The sequence below is a fragment of the Phasianus colchicus genome, chromosome 9 (assembly GCF_987193195.1).
Source record: "Phasianus colchicus chromosome 9, bPhaCol1.hap1.1, whole genome shotgun sequence".
NCBI lineage: Eukaryota > Metazoa > Chordata > Aves > Galliformes > Phasianidae > Phasianus > Phasianus colchicus.
Window position 1 is genome coordinate 11,322,693 of NC_143444.1, and position 21,432 is coordinate 11,344,124.

Consider the following 21,432-nt stretch of genomic DNA (forward strand, 5'->3'; position numbering starts at 1 on the left):
ACTACTTCCTATTCTGCTTTAGTATTTCATCTAATTGTCCTTCAAAACTCTTCCAAGAACCTCATATCCCTATTCACCTCTCTGAATGTCTTCCATCCAAGGAAGAAAGTCTCTCTTACCAGTTTCCATACTGAAATCTCCATGTTCATCTCCCATCATCCTCATCTTCAGTTTTAACCCAACTTACTCTCTGGGACTTTGGGACTTTCTCACCACCATTTGGTACCACAGTTTTTAGTCATCTTAGTTCAAACATACAAACAAGTGATCTACTTGAGATTTAAGACTGTCATGACATATTTCTGACTCAAAGCAACGACTTCAATGGGAATATTTAAATGCTTCAAGTTGAGCACAGATTTAGATTCATTCTTAAATCAAAGCCAGACTGCTTAGCATCTTGCAGCGTTGAGCCCTTCATCGTTATGGCTCTACTAAGGTAAAATTCTAATGCTTCTACATAAAACAGTCCATGAAAAGGCAAGCTGCTCTGTCCTCACTGCTGACTTTTCCTTTTTGTGAAGCTGCACACACCCACAGCAGGGACCCATGTGAAGCTAGCAGCAGTAGTTATATTTCAAAGACTTAGCTGTTACCTCTGCTAAAAATCTCATCAAAAAGTAGTAGCTACAATAAAGTAAGGCCCAAACGGTTTGAATAACAAAAAAAATTTCACCTTAAATCACGTTCACGGAAATCCTCAAGTTTAAAGTATGGAAATCATTAGCAGGCCTCCATAACTATTTTTAACCTTTTGTGCAATATGCATCATTCTGTTGATCATCTACTAATTTCATAGGGTAAAAAAGAAAAAATTCAGCTGCTTTCAGAACATTCCTCTTACACACAAAGAATAAAAACACAAATGCAAATGGTTTAGGGTGGAGATGCAAAACCTTTTTGAGAAATAATTGAGAAAACGTACCTTGAGGTACAGCACTTCGTTGTTGCATTAAACAAGGATGCATTTTTTATTTCTTTTCTGAAAACACTCAACTATGAAACTCAGTAATCTCCAGTTTCAAGTAATTCAGCTACCACTTCTACATTTGTTAAATGAAGTGTAAATATGACTCAGAATTTACAGGACTTCAAAGTTTCTTGTAAAAAAGAGAATGGAAAGCACTGTATGATTCGCACAAGGTCTCTGAAGCACAAGCCATATCGTTCTCCAACTTTTACACATCCTTTGAAACAAAGTTTTCCAGGCTAAGAAACAAGTCCCACTCTGTACATTGGAAAGATCAAAGTAGTTAACCTTATTGGTTTTCGCCTTTGGAGTTTTCAAATTTTCCTCTAGGTCTAAAGAGAAATTATGAAGAACTCTCTGAAATAGCGTAAGAGATATTAATAATTAATAGCTACTACTAATTGGCTTGCTAGTTGTAATTGTAGGGCAGGTCCATGGAAGTCACATGCATATAATACCGTTTCATTCACAGCATAACACCAAGGATGAATAAAACTGTTTTAAAACAGTGGGGTAACTCAACTGCATGACACAAGGGTTTCTGTGCTACATTAAAAAAAAAAACCACAACAGAATGGGCAATCCCAGCTCCCTCAGAACAAACCTGCTTTTTAAGTTATGATTTTTAGATTAAGTTGCAGATAGTGTACATTTCTGGTCACCTAATTCAATCCTGACACAGTTGATCTGTATGAGATTCTAGTGGGTTTAGAGCATCCCTCAAAGGCACTTTATAGAAGGAGAAAAGAACAAATACATGAAATAACTCTGGTACTTCAAAAGACATTGTTACCACACTGAAAGACTGAAGAATAAGGCTTCCTAAGGTTTCACTGAATTTCAAAACCTTGGATTCTCCACTTATCTACATGACAAGGTTCAAGAACAATTAACCAGTTATAACTAAGTCATACCTTACTGTCCACTGCAGCATACGGATATCAAGAGTACAGTCACAGATAACAGAATAGCCAAGACAATAAGAACTTCAGTGCAGATTAATTTATCCATGAAAAGAACCCTCGATTTTTCTGGAACTCTGATTAGAAACCTAAAAATCAGCAGTGTTGTTCTTCTCAAAGGTAGTTCTTGTTTGTGTAAGTATAGATTAAAATATTACCATCTATCCAACAACTGGTGATGAAAGTGAGCAAGAGAAATAGTATTTCTGCATACAGACCTAGCATCACAACATAACAGTTGTATGGCATGCACCAATCAAACGCATGGACAGGGAGACCATCTCAGAGAGCTGGGAAAATTGGAAAGAAATGCACTCTTCCATCTCCACTCTTGAGATGAAATACTATGGAGGATGTATTTAACTTTTAAGATAGTATTCATTACCTTGAAGTTCATTGCATTTTGTACAATAATGACAAAAGTATGACAAAATTTTCTATAAGGAATAAAATAAGTGACGTTTTATTAATATACAATTTCAGTGACAGCATTGTTACCTGGTTGCCCAATGGACAAGCTGTCCTAGACACACAGCCAAAAGTTGATGCTCTTCCAGGACCAGAATTTCCCATCTTTTTTTTTTTTCAAAAAAATTACTGCGCAGCACAAGTTATGGTGAAACTATATTTTTCTTTGTAATTCAGAATCTTAGAAGCAATTAATACAAAGTACTACATAAATGAATGAATGATCTTGGCATAGCATCCAAATAGAATATCTGTAGTAGTGACTTATGCTGATAAACGATGTAAGATGTTCCAAGAACTAAACACTTGAGCAGGCTCTAAATTTACAGTGCAATGGAGTGCACACTGCTGTGCATCAGTAGTAGGGGAAGTAGGTGAACCGTGTGGTAAACGGTAGTGAAACCCATTTGGCACATGGGCTGAACTTCTTAAGCTAGAAGGATCTTTGGCCAAAAGAAAAGGAACTGGGAAAGGAAGTCACTTGCTAAGGAACTGCTGGGAGAATTGTTTCATAATTACTATTTGAGATATTTTTATGAAGGAAACATACTTCTCATTTTCCAGGTCAAATTCTAAGCTTTACTATAGAACAGATCAACAAAAATCACTAGTAGCAATAAGAGACAATTGCAAGAAAAAGTGTTACTCAGTACAAATCCAAATGCTATTGACAGCATCAAAAAGCAAAAGAGAAGAAGCAACAAAACCACAAGAAGGAACAGAGAAAAAGCAACCAAACTACAGCATCTCTCTTATAGCACCAGATACAGATAGATGGCCATCACATAGAAATAAAAGCAACTGACACACAAGTACATGTGATTTCCCTCAAGGAAACAAGTAGTGTACATTCATTTCATTCCACCTGTGGCTGCAAGTGCCTGGATCATTTGACTCTGGGCCATTGCAGCTTTTCTAGAGTTCATTCTGCAGCACCATCAGCTCACCACTTCAAGTGCGCACAAAGATGGTCAGCCCTGCCAAGGCCAGCAGCACAGCAGAACACCACCAGCAGCTCTGAGAAGGCAGCCAGGAAACACAGGCTGTCCCATGCAGGAAGGTCACTGCCTGCTTCCCTTACATGCAGGACAGAACCACCAGTGCACAGGCCTAACCTAAACATTCACCACACCACACTTGTTCCTACTGCAGGACCTCATCATGAGCTGAAGGAGGTCTCCCCAGTTCCTGACCTTAACTGGCCTAACACTCTAGAGCTGCATTGCACTTCCCAGTGTTTCCTCTAACAGTGATCATACCGCTGAAGGATGCAGGACAGACATCAGGATGCACTATGACTTCAGAGATGATTATTTCTCAGATGTGATCTTCTGTTACCAACTGTATTTCTGTTAACAACTGTACACAGATTGACTCAGATGAAACAAATTCAGCTAAGAAAAAGCAAATAAGTTCACTAGTTCAAGTGCACTATTTCATAAAGCCTTGCAAATACATAGAGAAGACAACAAGAAATAATAATTATATAAAATTTAAAAAAAATATTGACTTCCATCCTGTTCACTGATCTGGAGCCGCTTCACCTTCCTTCATTCCTTGCCCATGGCCCCAGAGTTGCTGCCTGGACCCCTTCAGTAGCTGCCCACCAACAACCCTCCCCTTGGTCCCAAAGAAGGAGGAGGCAAGACCAGAGAGCCCTGGTTCCTGGATTTCATCACACTTAGGTCATGATATTTGACTCAGACACCTTCGTAATATAAACACAAAGTAAACTGAAGTTATTTCATTTTACAAAATGTAAACTGATTAGTTTAAGCAACACTTCGAGACTTAAACGCTAAACACTGGATTCAAGAACATAACATCCAGTACCTACTATAAAAAGAGACTGAGATAATTAGAATAGTCCTCAAAGAACAGCAGTAAGCTTGAGACAAAAACAATGCTGAAAGTATAACAGAAGCACCATAAGGAAAATAAAATGCATCAAGTGAACTAAGCAAGTAGATGAGAGAGTATAAGCAAGCATGTAATACAAAATAAGGTGACACAAGACTGGAATATTCTGAGGGCAACCGAGGTTAGTCAACAATGACATCACACATGACAGTTTGGCAGGCTTTTTGGAGGCTATTCCAAATGATTGTCATCACTGTTTCAGCCATCAATTAATCTTTTCTTCTTTGGTTTGGCACATCACTGAAGTAGGCAAGAATAAGCCAAATCACTAACAGTTATTTTCAGTGGGCTGATAAGCTGTATCTGAATGACAGCCAAATATTAATATTATACTTATTTAAGCAAACAGAAAGGAACATTTTTAATAAAATGTAGTCCCCCAAGATCACAGCTGTATGATCAAAAATGGCTAACGTATGCATACAGTCTATTAAAATGCACATAATTTGTCTCAAAATGAAAACATATCTAACAAGTAATTCCATTCATCTGGCCCTTTTTCACCCAGCCTTAAGATATACAAATGCATGCCTTTTCACCAGAACACAGCAGCTGGGAATGAAAAGGAAAGCATTCAAATGATCATTTTCACATCATATTCCATCGTCTTTTCACCAGCTTCTCCCCAGTCTTTCTTTGAGTCCCATTCTGTTACAAGAGAGCTGCTTTTTAGATCAATTCATATTTCCATAATCCACACTGCTGTTTCTCCCTCTCCTCCCCAGGGTGGACTAACCCCTGCATCCAGAACTATGGCTTACAACTGTCATTAAGACCTGTAACAATAACAAGATAACAAAAGAGCTGGTAGAGATGCAGCTAGCCAGTACCATATGCTGATCAGCATCTTTAACTTAAAAGCTCTATGAAACAAAACTGCTACAATCCTGACAACAAGTATACTTGACGTTGCCACCTGTTCTCAGAATTTCAAGAAAGTTCCAATTTTCTCTGCTGGGCTGCTATGTTTTTAAAAATAGAAGTCTCACAGTAAAGATGTATGCTGTCTGTTGGGAGGACTTTTTTAAAAAGTCACCGAAGTTATCTTGGAATATTTACAGTTCAAGAGATGCTGAAGTATCAGCAATTCTGGGTGTTTCCAGCACGCCTAGATGAGTGGTCATTCCAAAGAATATTTATCAGAACAAGATAGATATCTTTCATTCAAACATTTTAGCTGTTCCCTTGTATTTTTAAATACACCTCAGGATGTTTTTCTGCTGGTAGTCAGTCTGCTAATTCACATATATAAGATCATTGCTGCCGTACAGACACAATACTCTGGAGAAGAACATATTTTTCAAACAGGAGAAATGAACATAAGGAAATCACAGGAAGTTCTTTTAACTTGACAGAGCTCGCTTGTAACATGCAAAGTTGCCATCAGTTGGGTTAATCATTTTCCTGATATTTACAGGATTCAAGTTCATAGATATCCTAAAATAAGCAAGAACTTGCAATGTTTAGACAAAAAGTACTTGTGAAAATAATCTATGTAATGATTCCTCCTTTCTCATACCAGTGTACCCAAATACTAACTGCTTATTGATACACATTATTAACTGCTTATTAATACACAAGTAACAAAATCCCCAAGCTATTTCCATGATTACTAATAAAAAAACAAGCACCGAACTAATTAACATAAACATTTGAAACGTCTTTAGTGCCTCAGCAGAATAACACAAAGCCATCGAATGCAAGGAGACTGCGATACACGTCCCCTAACAGCATGCCTGCAGCCTTGAAAAGAATGTCAACAGCCTCGTACCTCCTGGGCTGGCACTGCTCTCTCAGGACAGCATACAGGAACACAGAATCATTACAGCTGACTTTCATGAGTTATTTTGGCCCAGACAACAAGACTTGCTGAGATTTAGTTTTTTAGTAAAACTTATGCTATACTTTAAATCCTTAAAAGAATAATATAATGTTTCTATATAATTACAATATGACCTCACTCATAGAATTTCTACCACGCTCCATGCAATGGAATTTTCAGTCCTGCAATAATCTGAACACTTGGGCACTGACCAGACATTCATTTAAACTTGCCTTAACTTTCAGTAGTCCACACACACAAAGTAAAGCATGAGATTTCTCTGGTTGAAGGAAGACTAAAATATAACTTTACAAGAGTTAGTCCTTAAACAACTGGCATTTAGAGATACACATTTATAAGTAAAGATATTTATACACTAATTTGCATGGATGATCTGATGATTTACACTGGATAGATTTACATGTATGTAAATCCAAATAAAAAGGTCCAGTAGCTGGTTCACCATAGGGATAAGGAATAAGGCTATTACTCACATTTCAGCAATGACTTGCACATAATCAGCTACAACAAAAATAGAAACTAGACATTATGATATAAGATAGGAGAGAACAATGTGAGGAGAATTACAGCAACTTTATAGAAAACAGTACAGACGCCTCAGATGAGATGCAATATTCCTAACCCACAGGGATTACTCATCTGCAGGGTAGGGAAATATCTGACAAAAAAAGCAGTTTCAGTTTCCTTACCTGAGAAGAGTGGGAGCAGATAGGATAAAGTCACACAACAATCTAATGCAGAGCCTCAATTCTTTATTAATCAACCATCCCTAGACTTCTACTGTTATGGAAGTGGGCTCTGGTTTCCTGCTATATTGGCTATTAGCATTGTCGTCTTAGGTGTGATTTTTTTCCACCAGCAGAGAAGTCGCAGACCAAAAGAAGTTACTGTGTTATTATGAAGATTGAATGAGGAAAAGAAAACTACTCAGTGAGACAGTTTTTCTATAAACCATTTACAGATTCTGGCACTTACTGCAGATGGACATCATTTGGGGAGAGTAACCAGCAAGGTTAAAAAAAAAAAGCTACTGAATTCTTACACAGCTAAAACAGTTGTAAGCACTACTGCTATTAAGAAACAATAAACCTCAAATGCCTCAAAGGTTAAGACAAGATTAAAAAAGGATGAAGCCTAATGTAAGAGGCAGAAAACCCTGGCGTACAGATTTTCCTTAATCTTTGTTCATCTTTCAAACAAACTAAACCTTTTTTTTTTTTTTTATTACACACAGAAGCTTGAAATATCTCCCACATGACAATAGTGAACTGAATTCCTCATAACAGCCCGTCAGCATGCTGTTCCTGGTACTACTGAATGCACCCTGCATGTGTTTAAACTGCCCTCGGCTGCCTTATGGTTAAGATTGGTCTCCCACACTGGTGTCTACAGTCACAGCTGCACACACCATTTACCTATCAGAAACATATACTGCAACTGAAAGAGCTCCTAGCACCTCCCAGCACTTCTGGCACTCTCCTTTTGACCTTTTCTGGTGCTAGTGCTATGCTTTCCCCAGAAACATTTTAACCCAAAGAAGTTTCCAGGAGCTTGAGTATTTTTTATTTTCAGAGGAGCTACAAACAGAGGCATACTGGCAGCGTCTAGGCACAGCAGACATCAATAAGGCATTGGATAACACCTCTACTGCCAGGTGAATGCAGCAGCTTTTGTAGATCTCAGTTGTGCAGAAAATGTCACCCAACACAATAACACACTTGATTTTTAAATAGTTATGAAGTATCTCATTCAGGAAGCAAGGTATTTTTTCCAGTTTTGCTTTTCTTTTGATTTGGTCCACTTCTCTAACACACATTAAAAAGTACCTCATTTCTAAGAATTCATTTTTTTCTTCCAGAAATCGTAGAGTTCTAATTTTCCTCTGTATAGGCCTTCTTATGAAAGTGAGCTTGCAAGGTTGAAATCAAACACTGGTCTAACCTGTCTGAATAAACACAAAAAGCACAAGACTAAAACAAATTCATCTTATCATGAAAATGTCACTCCAAGAGGAGTTTTGGACACGCAGGATGACTGTAGGCATACACGTGGGAAGTATATTTTAAGTATAAAATATTCCATTAAACAGCTAAATCCAACCTCTCAAGCTCACATTGGGGTGAGGACTAAGTGTTCAAACTGAAGACCTGTATACACTCAAATCAAGAATTCTCCATTTTTCCTACAACAATAAGATTATTCAGTATTTCTTCAGTGTTGTCCAACTTGTGTCTGATGCCAGTGCATTATAATGCCTGCAACTCCATCATTCATTCAGCTTTTGGTGTATGATAGAACAAGATCTACTTGTTATATCCACAAGAATAAGGCAGATATAGGAACAAGTAAGCACTGGGAAGTTCTGAGAGGCATACTGAGAGGAAGAATGTGGGAAAGAAGAGGAACAAATCAAAGTGGCATAGACAAGTTTTCTTTGCATTATGAAAGCAACAAAAAGGTGACATGATAAACTGTAGAAAAATGCAGGAAGAGAAGAAAATATTTTGCCCACTGTTATCACATCACTGTACAAACAGACAGCCCTTGGATTTAGGAAAGACGATTCTTTGGGATACATCCAAAAACTAACTCATGCATCTTACATTTAAAATAGAAATGACAGAAAAATAGAGTTGAGAACGTTCTCTTTTTTTTTTTTTTTCCTTTTAAATATTCTGCCATCAAACTTCCATTCATATTATTCTTGATAGTTTTACTGACAGCTCATTTATAGAAAACTATGAATCTGTGGATGCACAGATCTCCAGTCCAAACCTACAAAGTTCAATATGCACACATGCGCACAGAAGAGCCTGCTGACTGCAGTCCATCTTTCAGCTCAGGGGTTTGCTACATAAGCTGCAATGTATTCTGCTCAAATCCAGTGATTCCAGCAGGAAAACTTCCTTTATAAGGAAGAGGACAAAAACATACTGTTTTCCAGGAAGAGAAGCAATCTACCTAAAATACTGGTTTCCTGATGCCACTCAGCATGCAAGCACAGGCTTTTCTGAGCTCAAAGGCAGATCACTGCCTGAGGACTCTTTTTTTTTTTTCAGATTAGGTATGTCTATTGCATCTCCATATGATTCCCTTCCAGTTTTTTGTGGGCTTCATCTTCTAATCATATTTCTGCACCAGCTGTTCTTTGAATAACCTTCAACTCACTGAATAAGCTCCATTTTTCTTCATACATTATTTCTTTTTTTTTTTTTTTTTAAATCAAATCTATCTTAAGCAACACAAAAAGAACAAAACAAACCAGAAAAGAAGAATTTAAATCAGAATGAAGACAATCCTCCTGCAGCCAGGAAAATTATCAAAACTCACTGAATGACAAGCTAAGAACATACAAGAGCACACTTTGCTCATATACCATTTATCACTATCTTACAAGCTACACATTTGACTGATGCTATTCCCTAACCAGACATTCTACCTTCTACACTTGTATATTTATTCCTTTCATCATGAATCAACTTACGGCTGGCTATATAGAATCTTGTATTATTGATTCAAAAAAAGAAACAAACAAAAAAAAAAAATCAACAATTAATCAAGATCTAGTGTAAAAAATTACTTCCAGATCATCTGCTGTAGGGACACTAGCAATGAAGAATATGTTGGATTTGGTATCAGTCTAAAAGAAGAGCAAATAGAGACACATTCATTCTAATTCTTTTCATATGCTTTTCTTTAGAAAAAGATAAATATTTCCATTGAAGAAACTCATCTCCAAGTTTTTGAAATAATAAAAAACTTAGAATCATAATCATAACATAGAAATTTAGACCATAGAACACAAACTTAAGAGTTTCATTTCTTTTTAATACAAATGTTTTGATAAGTCTAGGCAAAATAATCCTAGTTAACAGCATTGCTGTTATTAGAACATTGAAATAATGCATCAGCCCTGCATATATACACTTTCCTATAAGGATTAATTCATAGCCAGAAGCTGGGGCACTCATGCTATCCAATTCAGTCAGTGTACAGCATTGACTTTTATAAGGGGCTGACAATTTCTTTTTAGTAAGTAAGTATGGCATCTCTACAATAATATTAAATATACACCATTCTGCATTGCAAAGGATTAAAGGGAGAAAAGGTTCCGACATTAAAATGACAAGATAAATCTTATGGAGGACTTCAGCTTTTTTGCTTGCCTGTTTCGATAGGGTTCTTCTGACACAAGTTCATAACAATATTTGGCTTCTTGATATTAAGAAATTTTGGCTGATACATTTTCCCCATTTTTAATATTAGAACAGGTTAAACAAGACCACACTCTCAACAGAAACAGCTTATAAAATGATCTAAAAACCAGGGTGATAGAAGTAGTACAATATACAGAGCTGGGAAACTGCTATTGAGTATTCCTGTCACAAAGGCATTCTAATCACCGAGCCACCAGTTGGGTGAAGACTTCCTTACTGCTATCATTAGCATCTGCCTGTCTGTAGCTGAATAGGAGAGCATTTTTATCATTATTCTAACATTAAAAAAAAAGTTCAATCTCATGTTTCCAACCTGGTCTCCAAAGTCCTCCGGGAACTTCCACAGTACCACTGGATCTGTAAATAATTGACAGACAGCATTAATCAGAGGCAAAGGAACAGAGTATTACAGTCAGAGTACATTAATATTAAAGAGAGGGTCAGCTTAGCTTCAAGCTCTGAGGCAAGTACAAAAACGTAGGTGAAAACTATGGAAGATGCTGGATTATTAAGGGGACATTTCATATTTATGAAGCTGTTTATTGTTTCACACAGGTGAGCAGGTTGTATAATGTACCAAACTTCTGTATTTAACTCTTTTTAATCTGACCGCTTCAGTTTTTAAGCCTATACTTTATTTTCACAATTTAATTAAGAAATGAAATTATACAAAATATCTCATCCAAGCATTAAAAAAAGATGTGACGTACTATGAAGAAGAAAACAAGCATCTCTACGAGGTACAGAAAAGGGATCTTTGCAATTCTAAAGACAGTGCCAGCACACCCCAAGACTCAAGGAAGATGTTGGAGAGAAAACACATTTGAATATTTTTCCACTCTGAGCCATTTGAAAAACAGCATTTAGATTATACCTTGAAGCTTCTGTTAATCTATTATGATTGTTACATATTTACTATTAATTGTCAAAACTACCACTTACTGTTTAGGCCATGCATTAACCTGTAATTAATATTATTGTCAATGTGCCTAACACAACAATCTGAACCACAACTTCTCAACCACTGAATTATATACTTGATCCTCCAGATGCTGCTTATCTGCTGCAATACCATATCTTCCTCATGCCCTCCCACTAAAGCGCATCACAAACGCACACGAAGCATCCATTAACACAACTAGCTGTTCCCATGCAAGTGAAATTACCTGCTTCCCAACAGTGTGGCACAAGCCACAGCAACACCTGGAAACTGGGTGATCTCTGCAGCTCCCACAAGCCAGGTGAGCACTCCAGACCCTCTCTGTGCTGTGGGCAGCAGCCCCAGGTTCCCAGGGGCAAGAAACCAGGGCAAGCCCTGAGCGAGAGCCAGGGGAAACTGCCTGGTAGCCCTTGGGCTACAGGGGGGAGGGCTGGGATTCCCGTCTCTGGAAGAGCTGAGGTCTGTGAGACACCCAGATTTCCATTTCTTACATCAGTCTCTACAGCTAGCACTGCCTGATCAATCAGAAGCCTTCCAAGTGCTGCACTTCACATCAGATCTGGAGACTTCTCCACTTTCGAAAGTACAGAGGTTTCTACTCATCTTCATCTACACAGAGAGTTGCTGCTGCAAACTGAGGCTTTAAAAGGACAATTATCCTTCACGATATTTTCACACACAGCTGCAGTGCCCACACTTGCCACCTGCAGAGAGCAGGCCACAAGCTTCCACCCCTTGCTCCAGGTCAGGTGCAAAATGAACAGCATAAAATGCACCTGAAGATGACACAAAGCTCACCTCAATCAACTCAACCTTACTTAGACTGAATTTAGATTTAACTTAGATTTTGGACAAAAACCTGTTTCTGCAATAAGCAGTCAAATAGCCACATTTTTAATCCTAAGAACAACAGGAAGGTTCTACAGCCATTCTATATGAAAATCTATGTATTTTGGACTCTTAGCTTTCTTACACCTACAAGAGGGAACAAAGACTTTTGGAGGAAGATTAGAAACAAGAGAAAAATGAAGAGCTCTCTGTCTAGAAGTATACTAAAGAACCAATACAGTTCTCACTTAGAACAGAAAAGCTTTTCCCCTTACTTTTTTTGTATGTAAATAAGTCACAGACACAACTGGATAATAACCAGACTGAGGGCCTCAGTGTTAGTAAGCTCATTTTTGTTCTGATTTAACATCATGAAAAAGAAAGCTATTAGATGTAAATCATCTCCTTGCTCCAGACCCCATGCTATCACCTTTCTTCCACAGCAAAGCAGGCTAGGAAGCCCCCAAGCTCACACCAACCATTGAAAGTTTTTCAAGTCTGCACCAAATAAACCAGTATCCCCAAAACCTTCGTTTGGGACCAGAACCAAGAAGGAAAAGTGAGAGATAGAGCGTTACGGGGGACAGAAAGCTACAGCCACAGAAATCCAGATTGGTCTGTGGTTAGTCCTATTGCTTTTTACCCATTCCTTCTGCCCAGATCTTCTCTACCACTCTAGCAGTTTCTATAGAGAAGCGCTGAGCTACTCTCAGCCAATAGGTGTGCTGAGCATCTCACAGGGAGAAAGGCTGCCGAAACGTTGCCAGCGGAAAGCTGTGTTTCTTAGGCATGGAGCAGATTGTTTTGGCAGGTGTTAACAACATTTCCATAATAAACAGTTATTGAATATTTTAGCAACATTGTAATGAAACCAAAGGTGAGCTGTGGGGGATTTTTGATGCTTTCCATTTGCAAAACAGTATAAACTTCAAGAGAAGGTTGGTGATTTCTTTCATTGCTCAATAGAAGTGTAACGTCAATCTTCAGAAAAGGAAGTAATCACAACACTAAAACCTCTCTTCATTTTAGAACGTCACAATCAGGAACAAAGAATAACCTCAGAAATCTGCAAAGCTTGGATCTAAATAATTAATTTTAGTCAGAAAATGACTCATGTCTCCACATCACAACAACATGCCTGGGGAGTGAGTAGCATCTCACCGGAGCACGCTGTGCTCACTGGCAGCAATGCCAGCACCTCCACTTAAACCTCTTCAGGAGCTTTGATTGCTAACAGACACGAATCCCACGGCCACAGCTCACGGTCCTCTCCTTCTGCAATCTTCATTTCACATGAGGGCTCCCCAACACTACTTGAAGTAGCAAAAACAAGAACCTGAAAGTATATTCCACTTCACTGAAGTACAATGTTTATTTTCATTGTGTTTTTCATTTACTTTAAGGCAAAAAGGCATTATGCATCATGGCAAGACAATTAAAATTGGGTAAGCCAAAAAAAAAAAAAAAGAAAACATTCTGCATACTTCCTGAAAGCACAAAACAGGACTATTTTCTTGAATGTTGCCTGCCTAAATTCAAAAAACTCATTCAGTGCTGCATACCCAGCAAAAGCTATACTCCACAATTTGCCACCTGCCCCAAGCAGGGTTTTGCAGCTGTTATTACTGGTTTTCAGCTGGTGATTTTAACTAGTACACAATACTTCTTTTTAGAACATCTGGTGAGGCTTGTGCCTCAAAATTCAAGTGACTGCATTCTATCTGTTCCTTGACCCTCAGTAGCACCTCTATTATAAAATCCTGAGGCTTTTTAATTTCCCAAGTTCAGAGACTGGGCTTGTTTTGGAAGCTGATGTTAGTTTCTGCTTCTGGAACCAGACTCGTACAGCATCTGACATCAGTGTCAACTTTGCACAAGCGCCACAGATGAATAAACAGAAGGGTACTGATTTAGAAATAAAAAGAGAAAGCATAACCCAATTCTGCAACTTTATGCAGGTTTACAAAGACTGAATTCTCGTTTCCCTGAGGATTACTGTTCAGATACCCTATCTGATCTGGCAATGTTACGTCACAATTTTATGCTCATTTTATCAGTGAGAGAAAGAGAATCACTCAGAAATAGCTGTTGCTGCAGCCAGATGAGGAACAACCGAATTTCTCCTTGTTCCCCACTTCTGACAGACTTCTTTGGAGAAGCACTTGGCACCATTTTTGCACAAGTGTGCTGGTAAGAAGAAATGGTTGGCTGCACACATGAAGTGTATGTGTGCTGCATGTATAAGCATAAAGGAGTAAGTACACAAGTGTTCTTCTTAGGCCTGCAGCACCCAGACTGACTATTCTTACACCAGACCACACTCAGCATAAACTAGAAAAACCTGAGCATCCTTTGTATCACCCACTCCCTGGTGTGGCCTTGTAAGAGCATCACTTGGTGTATTGAGTGGCCATGCAGTGCATGGTATGGTAATAGGGCCCATACAGCTGCACACCACATTCACTCATTCCATGCTACTTCATAAATTGTGAGTATCTAATGGAACATTTATGTATCTGCTGAGAGGAGAGCTCCAGCCCTCAGCCCTCCTCCAAGGTGGAACACCACTGCAGCAAGGCCGCAGGAAGTGACATAACACAGCCTCTAATTTCTGAAGTTTTAATTACAAGGTCATGAGTTGTAATTAAAATTTTGCTATCATAACATTTCTAGTTCAGCAGTGCTAGAGTAGCGTCGCATTTAATCTTATCTAAGTTTGAGAGGAGAAGAAGAAATGCTGGCAAGTTGTTTTGGCTCCCAAAAAAGCATTTAATTTGAAAAACCTTGACTTGCATGCGTGCCTTACCTCCAAGTTTAGTTTAAAAATGTGAGAAAAGGGATCCATTGAGAATAGGTAACTTAGTCTTTAAGAAGATTATCAAAAAACCCACTGAGCTACAATGTCTACAGCAAGCTTCAGGAAAAACCTTGTCCTCATACAGTAAGGAGACTACTACAGTAGGTTACAGTGAATTCACTTCAAGCATCAAATGAGGCTTCAGTCAGTTCAAGTACATACACTGAATAATAACCACAGAACGACCTCCCCCCACAAACACCTACACAAATAAATAGTTTTTAGTGAGTAAATTTGGGTTAAGCATATATAAATAAATCAGGTTAATTCCTATCTTAGAAGCTTAATAGAAAGCATTTTAACTAAGAAATATAACAACAGAATAGATAATGAATATCATGCCTCTGTGAGTCCAGTACATATGAGTTTGGTGAGTGGATCACACCTTGTATCTCCTTATCATCCACAGCTCTCACCAGACAAGTCTCCCCTCTCCACTCTCCAAGGTGGAGCTGGTAAGTACAGCTGGTGCTTAGGTGTCTCCAGCTCTTGGGCTCCAAATGCCAGAGTTCAAAGAGCATTTGGACACCACTCTCAGATGCATGGACTACCACACACTGCTTGGAGTGAGGACTCAATGAAACCTGTGAGTCTGCTCCGCTTGGATATCTGGCCAGTAGATGTCTAAAGTCATGCAGTCCCACATTTAAAATTTCAGCATTGGAAAAGATGATCTATGATTATTTTAAACCTCTCTGCTTTCCCAGGCAATCTGTTCCAAAGCTTCCTCTTGAGTGTTCAAACATTCTCAGTAAAATCTAACTGAAATCTTTGCAGGTACAATTAAGGCCATTATTCCTCATGAAGAACACTATGCTCTTTCTCCTTCCAGAGATCTTTCACACTCTCTTCCACAGTCTTTTCCCATTGCTAAGCAACCAGAGATTCCTTTATGCTTTCTTTGTAAAACACTTGTTCCCCCCATAAGCTACCACTCTCGCCCTTCCATGTACTGCTTCGAAATGCCCCCACATCTCATAACTTTCCAGAACCTTTTCAACCAAGGTTTGGATCAGAAATGAACAGAACAGCAGATTTACTTCACAGCTATTCTAGGATACATTGCCTTTTTTTTTTTTCCTGTTTTATCTAAGTAAACTGCAGCAATACATTTTGTTTTTTTGAAGCATGATATTACTCATTTGTGGTCAGCCGTAATTTGTTACATTTCCTTACTGAGAGCTGTTGCACCATGAGTTGTTCTGCTCCTCATACTCATTATTTCTGTTGAAGTGCAGTATGTTATACTTGTCCCAATAGAATAGCATTACATCCTAAATGCAGCCCTCCAATTTCTCTGTCATTTTGAATTATCAGTACACTCTCCAACATCCCTGTAATCTCCAGTAAGCCTTGATGTTACAAGAGAAACTGCAATATGGGTTAAATCACCAGTCTGTTTCTCTGCAATAGTTCTTGTGAAGTGCAGAAAGACTTTCCTGAATCCTGGAAAGCAGAGGAACAGAACGTGCTTAACAGTAATGAAGGGAAAAGCAAGCTCACCAAGCACTCAGCACAGTACTAGTTACAGTACCTCATGCTCAGCCCCGAAAACAAATGTTTTAGATATGGGCAGGTATGACAGAGGTCCCAACTTTCAAAAAGGAATTCAGCCTAAGTTACCAAAACAGTTTGGTACACTGCACCTTCACTGTCTCCTTACAAAGCCAATAAGTTACAGAAATGGATAAGTTACAAACAATGCAGTGCAGGTGTAGCGAGGTCCTCCATATTACAGCACTGTTAGACCAGAGCAGAGGCCTGCAGCTGAGCCTGAGGGATCCTGCATGATTACACAGAAATCCATGAGAAGACACACGTAGCCATCTAAACTATCTATAAGTAAGTATGCAAAGGCCATCACCAACAGTAGGAAAAATCATTTTGTTCCCCAGCCTCATAGTACATAGCGGTGCAGAAGACTTTCTGTTTTGGTCACATTAAGTCCTATATCTTTCCCAAGAAATCTAAGTTTAAGTCAAATACAAATGTAGAGTGTTCTCAAATTTCGCAGTCATGAATCGGTGCGTGTTGTGCCCATGATAGACACAAGCCTCTAACAGCAGCTCACCACAGCCCTGCTCCTCTCCAAAGCCTGTAAGGGTGGCACGAGAGGAGATTGGGCTGGGCAGTGTGCTTCTCAGCCTGGAACAGCAACCAAAAGATAAGCAATGGTTCTGCAAACACTGAGGCATTTTTTTCCCAATCCAAATCTTCCACTGCATTCACATGAACACTGCTGTAAATTCTCAATCATGAAAATTAAATGTAATCCAATTTTGATGATCACATACCTGTGCCAGCTTCAAGAGAGATCTCTGAGTAAGCAGATGTGCAGCATGAGCAAAGCAAGAAATAGCTAATCCTCCCCCCACTTTTTAGAAGGAAAAACAATTATAGATTATCCTTGTAATTAGGAAAGCCATTTTTAATACATTTTAATTTCTGCAACAAATCTTAGAAAATATCTAAGTAATGGTTCTATGGCTGAGTAAATCAGAAACGTAGTGTATTCAGAACCACAATAAATAAAAAGAGGCAAAGCTTACTGAGTGGTAATTTTCCCAAGATTTCAGCAGTTAACATAATCTAAAGAACGCTCTTCAACATCATTAAGATCATAGATTATAAGCACCATCCAAAAATACAACAGAGTAAGCTAATTAGCACACATTCTTTTTGGTAATGGAACATAAACTACAAACACATGCTGAGAAACATCATCTCAGGTAATTCTCTTGATAACAACCCAGAATAATTTGAGACAGAAGAACAGAGTTGAAGTAAAAATGAAACAGATTAATTAAGTAGTTCAAGATTCTGCCTGGAGAGGCACAACCTTCATCCCTGTGGGTTTTCCAGGGTAGGATAGGCAAAAATAGTCACGTCTTGGGACAGAAGGATGGGCTAGATGACTGCTCAGCATCCCTCCAGCTGTATTTTCTCTGATTTTGTAATGATAATCACTGGGGAAAAAAAGCCATCAGTTGAGAGGGAAAAGAAGAGATGGGGTCAAGAGATATGGGGCTGGGAAAATACTCAGGGAAGAAAAGGGAGCAGCAAAATAAAGCTTATAGCAGGCAGTTCTTTTCAGTCTAGAAGTTCTAGATTGATCCTCTCACATGAACACAGATGCAATTAACAAAGCTGAATATGATTTATCATTATCTCAGGGAACTGCTTTATAAACATACCTGAGCTATGAACAGAACTGATTTTGACAGAAAAGGTAGTTGTCAGTAATAAGAAGTTATCTGAATTTGTAATGCCATGATTTTTCCAAGTCAAAAGGCTGCCACATCTCAGAACAGCTTGACAGCAAGTGGCAACACTAATTTCAATGATGCTTTTGTATCAATACATTATCTCACCACTGCAAGTTACTCAGAAGCAAAATAACAGATGAACACGAGGGGCAATGCAAGCCTTCCCACAGATTAAATCTGATGGAAAAAAAGAGCATTCACATGGAGAGATCTCCAGAAAAACTCTAATACAAAAGCTTCCAATCCATTCACCAAGAGCTCTGAAGCACAGGACTAGAGGGCAGCAGAAACATGGGGTGCAGCTCAAGGATGGTATGGGGCAGCAGTGCTCAGCCCCCACTACCAGGGGCCAGCTGGAGCCTGCAGTTACAGCCAGAGAGCAAGGAGACACTGCATACGTGGTGAGGGAGCTGCAGCATTTTCTGAGCCTCAGCCATCAAAAGAAAGAACAAGGACAACACGCATTGAGGAAACTTCATAGAACTAAAGAACATTCACTAGCTTCCCCAGCACTTGAAACCTGACAGATTAAAGACAGCATGCAAATGAAGGTGCCACTGGAAAATACTTGAAAGTATGCTTCTATTCAGACCTCATAGTCTGGATATTTTTTGCTTATCAAAGAAATATTGCAGGGAGGGGAACTGGCATCGGAATGCTGCTTCTTCTCACTCTCTGTTTCACAGAAGACTTCTTACAGAAGCAACCATACCTGTAGCATCTTCTCAAAAAAGCGAAAGAAAACCCACTTATGAAGTTGAATCAAATTTTACCCCTTCCCCCCTTCAGCCACTGATCTTTATCCCCCAGACTGCCATTGCGTTGCCCCCACAGCAACACCCATCACTGCAGCAGGCAGCTATGAGCCAGGTGTCTACTTGGCACATGAGGTCACACTTCCACACATCAACCTGCTGCCTTTTGCACCTTCATGTTAATATATGGAGATTTTTCCAGGTGTTTAAGCACCCAGGCCATGTTCTCAGTAGCACATCCCACAAGGTGCTGAGTTCTGCCCTGCCACATAAGGCCCAACCCCAGTGCAGCACCTCAGCTCTGCCCAGCCAGCAACTCCTGCCTCACCTCCCACTGATCCCACAGAGCCACCCAGGCCACACAGGTACCCCACTCCCATTGGAGACAGAGAAGACTTGTTCAAAGCTGACTTCCAGCAGTTTCTTTAAACTTCTCTCATGAAAAATGAAGCATTCTCTAAATGAAAATAACATCAACTAACAAACACTGAGCACTGTCCTAGGGGAACACGGAAGAAGCCAGCAGCCTCCTGCAGCTGCTTCCCAACAGTTGTGCCTGTAAGCCTTTGCCAGCATGGTTTGGTACCAGTGACTCTCAGACACGTAATTACCGAGTGGATAAGATGGAAATCCCTTCCTCCCAGTGGGGAGCTTTTCCTAAAGAAGCTGCTTTTTAACTGTAGCCAAGCATGGGTTAGGTAGGCTTGCAAGTAAGCTGAAAACTTTATCACGATTTAGAATAGTTTCTCTAGGACTTACACTTGCAACATACCCCATACTACAAGTACACCAAATTATTCAGTGATTTCACAAATGGCTCAGGATTTAGCAGGGTCTTTTATCAGACAAGTATCTTACTAGATAGCTTCAGGACACCGGTGGTCACATTTACGAGAATTCAGAATCTTGTTGCGAATGGTATGGGAAAACAAAGAAACAATGCACACCCACTCTGCAAAGCACCTGCCCTGTCAACTCCTTGGCATTTCCTCAGCACTCCCCATCAGTACTCAAAGCACGAAATAAGAATGGGGTTTTTTTTCCCCATTTATGAGCATATAGATGGCCAACCCTCACACCTCCTTCAGAGCTGCAGGTCAATCCCTTTTTGCCCGAGAATTTGTTACCCCTGAAGGACGGAGCAGAAAGTCATTTTAGCTACTGGGAACAGAAAGAAAGGGTTCTTCAAGCTGCAATGCTATTAGCCATGCTTCAGGATAAGACCTTAATCAGGGTGAGAGTTCACTGCACAGACAGTGCACGGATCAAGTGAATATGTCCAGCCTCCATTTGGCCTTTTTGCAAAATAAGCAGGGCTTTCTTTTACCTGCTAAGTCCTTAGAATTGTGGGAACAACTGGATGCCATTTGGATCTACAGCATTATTTCTCATTTTCCCATTTTTCCCTTTGTAATCTGAGTGAATTGCAGCTCGTGTCATTGAGAATCTAAGAACTTATTGACGTGGTAGCAGAAGAACAAGAAACCACGAAGCATGTTTGCCTTAAGTCACTGCTAACACTCAAGGCACGTTTACAAAAGGTGTTTCTGTTCTTCTGCCATAGAGTCTGTAGTTCAAAGTTGGACAGCAAGAGAGGTGGTGCAGTGAGCTCAGGAGATGAGCAATAACTGGAAACAGTAAGGTTCAGGGCATTCACGTTTGCAAACAAATCCAAGTCTTACATCCAGCTCAGATTTGAGATTAACTCTGCATGGCCTTGAAAACAGGCACTTCATGCAGCATCTTGCCTATTTTAAAAAGAAGGCAAAGAACTTGAAAATACTGTGGACCACGTGGTATTTTCCAATATTACTGCTCCAAGCTTTATTTTGAGAAAGATCTAGCAAAGACCCCATGCCTTGTCACCAAACAACGGGCCTACTCAGTGAGCTAGGCAGCAGCCAGACCCAGCACAGCAGCCACGCTGCTCAGCTGTGTCACTGCTGGCTGCCCAGACACACACAGTTTGCCTCACATTAGACTTGCTGTGTGCAACCTCCACAAACTGCGTGCAGGGGAAAACAAGATGACTCCCAGTACATAAGTGAACCATACCTCCAGTAGCTTATAGATGCCTGGGTTATTGCTTCCTAACTCCCTTCAAGCACAGATTAGCAAAGAATTAAACCAAAATCTCAATGCTTCTTCTCCCTTCCCCCCCTCACGCCCCCCGATGAAACAAGGAGGCAACCTCTGCTTAAAGAAAAAAAAAATAAGCGTGGCTGGAAATTCCCTCACAACAGGAGAAGGTGTCATCAGCACCTCTGTTTGTTACTATTTGTGCTACTTCCTGCTTGAGCAGCACAGCAAGGTTCCTCCCATGTGCTCCTGGTGAGGAGCAGGCAGGGCAGAGCAGGGCAGCACCCACAGCTTAGGGCTGCCAGTGCCCTACTCCTCACACATCTG

At 39.7% G+C, this 21,432-nt stretch overlaps 1 protein-coding gene across 2 annotated transcripts in view; it reads right to left on the reverse strand.

Moving 5' to 3' along the window:
* The window catches only part of DENND1B (DENN domain containing 1B), a 147,436-nt gene that overhangs the window by 103,020 nt on the left and 22,984 nt on the right, over positions 1-21,432 (reverse strand). For both annotated transcript variants that reach the window (XM_031595804.2, XM_031595803.2), the window contains exon 3: positions 10,694-10,737. In XM_031595804.2, the coding sequence (XP_031451664.1) occupies positions 10,694-10,737 (44 nt within the window). The remainder of the gene's footprint in view (positions 1-10,693; positions 10,738-21,432) is intronic.